The sequence below is a fragment of the Priapulus caudatus genome, unplaced genomic scaffold (genome assembly GCF_000485595.1).
Source record: "Priapulus caudatus unplaced genomic scaffold, Priapulus_caudatus-5.0.1 Scaffold541, whole genome shotgun sequence".
Taxonomy (NCBI): Eukaryota; Metazoa; Priapulida; class Priapulimorpha; order Priapulimorphida; family Priapulidae; genus Priapulus; species Priapulus caudatus.
In genome coordinates, this window is record NW_014577602.1 from 210,695 (window position 1) to 219,482 (window position 8,788).

At 44.1% G+C, this 8,788-nt stretch overlaps 1 protein-coding gene across 1 annotated transcript in view; it reads left to right on the top strand.

Annotated features, from left to right (window-relative positions):
* Positions 1-8,768, top strand: part of LOC106811449 — a 40,263-nt gene extending 31,495 nt beyond the window's left edge. Inside the window, exon 2 of the mRNA XM_014815066.1 lies at positions 7,815-8,768. Within this exon, the coding sequence (XP_014670552.1) occupies positions 7,815-8,074 (260 nt within the window). The 3' untranslated portion in view covers positions 8,075-8,768. The remainder of the gene's footprint in view (positions 1-7,814) is intronic.
* Positions 8,769-8,788: the final 20 nt, after the last annotated feature.

An 8,788-nucleotide genomic window follows, 5' to 3' on the forward strand; every position in this document is an offset into this window, starting at 1 on the left:
AGAGAGAGAGAGAGAGAGAGAGAGAGAGAGAGAGAGAGAGAAAGAGCGAGACAGAAAGAGGGTGAGAGCGGGAGAAGAGCGAGGGTAGAAATTGGAGATCGCGACAAGAGAGGAAGGAGATGGAAAAAGAGAAGCGAGAGTGGAGAAAAGGGGGAAGAGAGAAAGAGGGAGCGAGAGAGAAGCTAAAAAGTGAGAGAGACGAGAAGAGGTAGAGAGAAGGGATGCGAGGGCAAGGGCACGCGACAGAGAAACAGCAAACGATAAAGCGAGGAAGAGTATATGAGAGAGAGAGAGAAAGGGAAAGAGAGACGGAAAGAGGGGTGAGAGATAGACGCGATATCCTTACGATCTCGTCTGTTCGTCTGCTACCGCCAGATTTTCAGGACAGGCTATCGCCCGTAAAAATCGTCGCTCGTGTGTTTTTATCCGATGCTTAAATGTCGCAGGCAACGCTAGCTTCGGTACAGGTGACTATTGAGCAAATGAGAGTGTTTTTCGAACATACACGTGCACACAGGCACACACACACACACACACACACACACACACACACACACACACAACACACACACACACACACACACACACACACACACACACACACACACACACACACACACACACACACACACACTACNAGATAGAAGAAGAGAGGAAGAGGAGAAGTAACACAGAGAGAAGGGGTGTGAGTGCGAAAGAAGGGAACCAAGAAGAGAGAGAGAGGGGTTGAAGAGAAGGAGGAAGAGAGATAGAGAAAAGCAAGAGGCTTGGAAATAGAGACGGGGATGGAGGCAGAGAAATAGAGAGAGAAGAGAGAGAGAGAGAGAGAGAGAGAGAGAGAAAAGAGAGAGAGAGAGAGCGAGAGAAAGGAGAGAAAGAGGAGAGAGAGAGAGAGAGAGAGAGAGAGAGAGAAGAGAAGAAGAGGAGACAGAAAGAGGGTGAGAGCGGGAGAAGAGCGAAGGTAGAAATTGGAGATCTGCGACAAGAAGGAAGGAGATGGAAAAAGAGAAGCGAGAGTAGAGAAAAGGGGAAGAGAGAAAGAGGAGAGCGAGAGAGAAGCTAGAAAGTGAGAGAGACGACCGAAGAGGTAAGGAGAAGGGATGCGAGGGCAAGGGCAAGCGACAGAGAGAACAGCAACGATAAAGCGAGGAAGAGTATAATGAGAAGATGAGAGAAATGGAAAGGGGGGGCGAAGGAGACGGAAAGAGGGGGTGAGAGATAGACGCGATAGCCTTACGATCTCGTCTGTATCGTATTCTGCTAGCGCCAATTTTCAGACAATCAGCTAAATCGCCCGTAATAAATCGTCGCTCGTAGTGTTTTATTGCGATCCTTAAATGTCGAAGCAACGCTAGCTTCGGGTACAGATGATTATTGAGCAAATGAGAGTGTTTTTCGAACATACACGTGCACACAGGCACACACACACACACACACACCACAGCACACACACACCACCACACACAAACCACAAAAAACAACACACACGCCACATACACACACACACCACCCATACACACACACACACGCAGCACACACACACATCGCACCCACACAACCACACACACGCACACAGCACCACGCGCGCGCGCAGCGCAACACACACACACACTAACACACACACACACACACACACACACACACACACACCACACACATACACACACACAACAGCACACACACACACACACACACACACCATCGCACGACACACACAACCCACGCACACAACACCACAGACACCCACACAAACACACACACACGCACACATGCACACGCGCGCCGCAGCCGCGTGCGCGGCACGACATTTTACGCACACGCACACAATATATGCCCATTACGTCGCCACGTAAATCATCATTGTCCCGGGGCACGCCGAGCCTTACAACGAACGGATTGTCGTGAAGTAACGACGGCAACCCAACGCTCACAGCATAGGCACACAGCGGCCGTGTTATCGTGCAAATACACGATAGTTGTGATTTATGTCTACGTCTCACGCGTTAATCGACGCATGCGAAGAGAGAGAGGAGGAAAGAATTATAACGCAAGCATTAAAGCAGCGAAATGTATCGCGGGAATAAGAGTGAGAAAAATGAATAGACGCAAGAGCAGGAAAAGAGTGAAAAGAAACAGAAGACTGCTCGCGCCCACGAGGACAGAGCGAGAGCGAGAAAGAGAGAGAGAGAGAGAAAGAAAGAGAGAGAGAGAAAGAGAAAGAGAGAAAGAGAGAGAGAGAGAGAGAGAGAGAGAGAGAGAGAGAGAGACCAGAAGGGCGAAGGGGCGAAGACCCAGAAGGGGCGAGACAGAAGGGGCAAGACAAGGCTAGTGAGAGATGAGAGAGAAAAAAGAACAGAGAACGAATGGAGAACGAAAGAATGAGAGAGCGAGAGCGAGAAAGTGCGAGCGAGAATGAGAGCAAGAGAACGAGAGAGCGAGAGAGTGAGAGGGCGAGAGCGAGAGAGAGAGATAGAGAGAGAGAGAGAGAGAGAGAGAGAGAGAGGAGAGAGAAGAGAGAGAGAGAGAGAGAGAGACGCGCGCGAGCGACAGCGCGATCTAGAGAGCTCTCCTAATGTATTTACGCACTAGTCTAATGCAAATACGACAGCTTATGAATGCTACGATCACTCGTACGAATGCGCATACATCCACAGCTCACGCAGTCAGTTATACACTAACTGACGAGGAAGAGGGAGAGGCTGGGGACGTGTGCGGGAAATTTAGCGAGATAGATAGATAGTTAGTTAGTTAGTTAGATAGATAGATAGATAGATAGATAGATAGGATAGATAGATAGATAGATAATTAGTTAGTAGAGTAGTGAGATTAAATAGATAGAATATGTTGGTTATAGCACTACTGACGAGGAAGGGGGAGAGGTGGGGACGTGTGCGGGAAATATAGCGAGATAGATAGAATAAGAATAGATAGATAGAGGAGATAGTATAGAAGATAGGATAGATAGATAGGATAGATGATAGAATAGTTAGTTATACACTAGCTGACGAGGAAGGGGGAGAGGCTGGGGACGTGTGCGGGAAATATAGCGAGATAGATAGATAGATAGATATATAGATAGTTAGTTAGTTAGATAGATAGATAGATAGATAGATAGATAGATAATATGATATATAGATAGATAAGAGAAGATAGATAATATAGATCGATAGATAGATTAGATATGAAGATAGTATAGTATAGATAGATAGATAGATAGATAGATAGATAGATAGATAGAAGATAGATAGATAGATAGATAGATAGATAGATTAGATAGATAAGATAGATAGATAGATAGTATTAGATAGATAGATAGTTAGATAGATAGACTAGATAGATAGAAGAAGATAGATAAGATAATAGATAATAGATTTAGATAGATAAGATATGATCCGATAGATTTAGATAGATAGATAGATAGATTAGTTAGTTAGATTTATACACTAGCTGACGAAGAAGGAGAGAACTGGGGGGACGTGTGCGGGAAATATAGCGAGATAGATAGATAGATAGATAGATAGCTAGATAGATAAGTTATTAGTTAGTATAAGTATATGATATAGTATAATATATAGTATAAGATAATAGATCGTATAGATATATAATATAGATAGAGAGTAGATGAGATAATTAGTAGATAGATACGATATAGTATATATAGATAGGTAGATAGATAGATAGATAGATAGATAGATATGATAGATAGATAGATTAGATAGATAGATAGGATAAATAGATAGATAAAGATAGATCGATAGATAGATAGATAATAGATAGTTAAGAGAGAGAAAGAGAGAAGCAGGGGGGAAGAGAGAGATCGCGCGCAGAGAGAACTACAGAGAAAACAAGGGAAGTAGAGAAGAGAGTGAGAGACTAGAGAGAGAGAGAGCGAGAGAGAGAGAAAGAGGAGAGAGAAAGAGAGATCCGGAGAGAGAGAGAGAGCCGAGAGAACCTCACAGAGAGAAAAGAGAGGAGGCGATGAGAGATCTAAACAGAAAAGCAGAAGGGAGGTAGAGAGAGAGAGTGAGAGAATGAGAGAAGAGAGAGAAGAGAGAGAGAGAGAGAGAGAGAGAGAGAGAGAGAGAGACAGAGAGAGAGAGAGAGAGAACACAGAGCGAGCGTGGAATCCTGCGGAAAATCGCCCGATCACAAGCGCTGCGTCGCGACGGCCTCACTCTATATGTGCACGGTATGTAGATAGATAAGATAGATAGATAGATAGATAGATAGAATAGGTTAGTTAGTTATACACTAAGCTGACGAAGAAGGCCGGAGAAGCGGGGACGTGGGCGGGAAATATAGCGAGATAATAGATAGATAGATCGATTGGCTAGATAGAATAGTTAGTTAGTTAGATTATATTATATATATATAATATATATATAGGATAATAATATATAGATATATATATAGATGATAGTAGATAGATAATGTAGATGATAGATAGATATATATAATATAGATAATAGATGAGATAGATAGATAGATAGATAGATAGATATGATAGATAGATAGATAGATACGATAGAGTAGATACTAGATAGATAGATAGATAGATAGATAGTTAGATGAGAGAGAAAGAGAAGAGAGGGGTGGAAGAGAAGGAGATCGCGCGCGGAGAACTACAAGAAACAAGGGGAGGGTAGAGAGAGAGTGAGCGAACTAGAGAGAGAAGAGAGCGAGAAGAGAGAGAAAGAGAGAGAGAGAAAGAGAGAGAGAGAGAGAGAGCGAGAGAAACACTCAGCAGAGAGAAAGAGAGAGCGCGAGAGAGATCTACAGAAAAGCAGAGGGAGGTAGAGAGAGAGTGAGAGAATGAGAGAGAGAGAGAGAGAGAGAGAGAGAGAGAGAGAGAGAGAGAGAGGAGAGAGAGAGAGAGAGAGAAAGAGAGAGAGAGCGAGAGAGAGAGAGAGAGAGAGAAGAGAGAGAAGAGAAACACGAGGCGAGCGTGGATCCTGCGGAAAATCGCCGATCACAAGCCTGCGTCGCGACGGCTCACTCTATATGTGCACGGTATGTACGCCCCTGTGGTGATTCCCAGCAGGAAGGAAAGACTGAAAAAGTCGTGAGTTCGTGAATGTAATTGTGGAGGAAGACAGAGACAGTTAATTAGAACATCCGATGTAGCGCACCATGACGATCGTTGATCGCCCACTGTGATCTCGAACGTCTGAAAGATTTTGATCGTCGAGTAAAAAGATTTTTGTCGGAATTCTGAAGATTTTTCTCGACTAGCTGAGGATGTTTGTGGACGATTATCAAAGTACATTTTCCTTCGTGCGATTATAGAGCATATCGTCATCGTTTATATCTGCCAGATGGTTTCGTATTAATTTATTTGCTGTTATGATTATTTTAAGCATCAACCGATGTGGAGCCCGTGAGGATTCTGCTTTTCATTAAAAATAAATTAATAATAGCATAATAAGATGATATATATATATATGTATATGCCCATGCACACATAAATACGCGCGCACGCATGCACGCACACATACATAGATGAATATACATGCTCAAATATCATAAAAAGCCTGCGTAAACTAAAAACCTCTCAAACGCTTGCATCGTTTAAAGCACGTTACGTAATAATGCAGGACGTCAATATGTCGGTGGATATACACGGACACCCGCGGCCACGGCTGTATATGAATAATTATAGTGTTGAAAAGTGTCTAAATAAGTACTGTGATTCATCGGAGAATGACTCAATTAAATACTAATGTAAGAGGTTCTCTCTCTCTTTCTCTCTCGCGCGCTCTCTTCTCTCTCTCTCTCTCTCTTCTCTCTCTCTCCTCTCTCTCTTCTCTCTCTCTCTCTCTCTCCCTATCCCAGTCTTTCTCTCCCCATTCTTGTTTACTTTTTACATAGTCTACGTCCTATAAAAAATGAACGGCAGAGAATTGCTGAAGCGACATGTGTTTAGCCCGCATACTGCACATGAACGCAGCCACGAAAGCCGACCTAGTCTGGCTCTACTGTATACAATTACCTTCCTCCTTCACGTGAGCGGAAGCGAGACCTTCCGTGCCAGAGCGACTTCATCATCGTGCTAATAAGTTATCACGCGATTCGCTTTCTCTGTTCTCCCTCTCTCTTCTCTTCTCTCCTCTCTCTCCTTTTCTCTCTCTTCACTTCTCGATGTCCTTAGCTCCTTTCTGCTCTCTCACCTCTCTAACGCGCTTTAGTTATCTCTCGTCTCTCTCTCGTCTCTCTCCTCGTCTTTCTCGTGCCTGTCCCTGTATCTGTCCCTGCTCGCTCTCTTCTCGGTGTCGAAAGCCAGTATTAAGAATTCTCACTGCTGCTGGTGTTTGAGGAAAACGCTTATCGCTTCACTCAACAACTGTTAGAAATGGTGTTACTGTGTCGGGAAAAATAAAAGGTGCTACGGAAATGAAAGCACTACATGTTGCGCAGTTGCACAGAAGCAAGACAAAAAAATCATGGAACTGGCAAAAATATTTGTTGTCAGATCTTGGTATATATAAATCTGGAGTTTTCAAGCCAACTCAAACTTGCTTATTCGGAGCATAAGATGAGTCCATAAGTAAGTATATTATTAGTCACCAATGTCCGATTAACGCGAAACTCGGCCGAATTATATAATGCCAATTTTATTGTAAATATTGGTTTGACGTAGCTGGAAATATCTCTGTGCCCTCTCTCACGGGGCCAGTGGTGGCGTTCCACTGCGTTTAAGTTATGCTGCTGCCGCTTAAAATCTTGTCGATAGCGGTTTGCAAACAATGTATTCTTATTTACATTTCTTTTTTTTGTTTCACAACACATCACACGATGTATGTTTGATGATAGAATTTCATCGTCGCTTTTTTTTGCTATTTTGTTTGGTTTATATTGTACATTGTGTAGTTGTTCGTTTTATTAGTTGTTTTTGCTGTGCTTTAATTATTTTTTGTATGTTTATTTTAAGTAATTCCTATATTTTTTCTTTCTATACTTTATTTTTTTTCTACTTTTCTGTAGGAGATCTATTCTGAATGCATTATCTTATCGAACTGCGTAAATAGTGTGTACCATGATCATTCATTGCGCTCGCTGACTTCCTTCAAGGGCGATCGTCTCGATGGGTTTAATAAAGCTGGTATAGAATTAAATGGAAGGGGAGCGAAATGGGATGCAGAACCCAGTAGCAAGGAAGAGAGAGCGAGGAGATAAGAGAGAGAGAGAGAGAGAGAGAGAGAGAGAGAGAGAGAGAGAGAGAGAGAGAGAGAGAGAGAGAGAGAGGGGATGAGGGAGAGAGAGATACAGATTGAAATGGAAAGAAGAAGATACAGACAGAAAGAGAGAGAGAGAGAGAGAGAGAGAGAGAGAGAGAGAGAACACGAGAGAGAACGAGAGAGAGAAAGAGAAGAGAGAGAGAGAGAGAGAGAAGAGTGAGAAAATTAGTAGAGTTGGACCATAAACCATTGTTCACAGGCGCACGTCTCCCGTTGTCATCGAAAACTATCAACCAATCTGACCAATAACAAATCAATAATCAATAATTTTAATATTAACTGGGAATCGCAAACACATGTTCATTCTTTAATCAATCAATACCTAATCATTAACCAATAACTTCTCGTAGAGAGCATGATACAAAACACTCCTCGCAAATAATTCCTTCATTCACATAATCGATACTTAATCCATAATGCCTCGTTATCTATTAAATGTATAATCGATACCTTTTTATTACTCATCCCGCGCCTAATCGATACCCGGTCAATACGTAACCAATTTCTAATCGGAACCTAATCAATACTCAATCAATACGCAATCAATGCCTAATCGATAATTAATCGCTCTCGTTGCAGTTGAGACAGGCAAGCCGATGGTGATCCGCACGTGCGGCGTGGACAGCGGCACGCTGACCATTGACACGGAGATCGTGCGCATGAGTCACTGCGGCCGCTTCATGTACAACGGCGACAAAGTCTCTGGCTGCCTCACCAGCTGCGACAACGTGGACGGCTGTAACGCGGCGACGACAACGGCGACGACGACGACGTTGGCGATGGCAATCGCCGTCGCGCTCGCGTGCATGCAGCACCGCGCGTGGCCGATCTTCATGTGACACGATGACGTCATCGGTCGGTGGCGAACCCTTCCCTTAAAGCTGCGCAGTAATAATAGCATCGGGGCGAGGAGAGATTAGAGAGCGGAGAAAGAATGGGAAGCCCGACAAACTCTCGCATTACCCGCCTGCTTGAATTAGCAAGGTGAATCCGGCAGGTGAAAATAAGCCGCAGATGCGGCCATCAAAAGACAGTCGATTAACGATTGCCGTGATTGGAGGGCGGAAACCCCGTAACCTGATTCGTCATAGTGCCGCGGCCTCTTTGATGTTTCTATTAGAGGTTGAACTGCCTGATGACCTATTTCGTGCTGATGAATCGAAGGGCGGAAATACATCGACTGCTTTGATGTTTATGCGAGAGGGATTGTTTACGCTCGGCAACCTCTGCTGATTTGACACGCGGGACTGACACGTGGCAACCCCAGCTGTTACTGGACCAGGGTGCTGACAACTGGTGACAACGGCCGCACACGGCAGCAGTGACAATTAAAGAAAAGAGACTTGCGTCGACTCGCGTCGCGTTCTTGAGTCCGGGCAGGTTACACGGGAGAGGAAATCACACGTTACACATGTGACTGCCACCCGCGTGGAATGGCCCAACGTTGCCAGCCTCGTGGTCTGCGTCAGACAGATACACAACACACACACACACACACACATACACACACACACACACACACACACACACACACACACACACACACACGCACG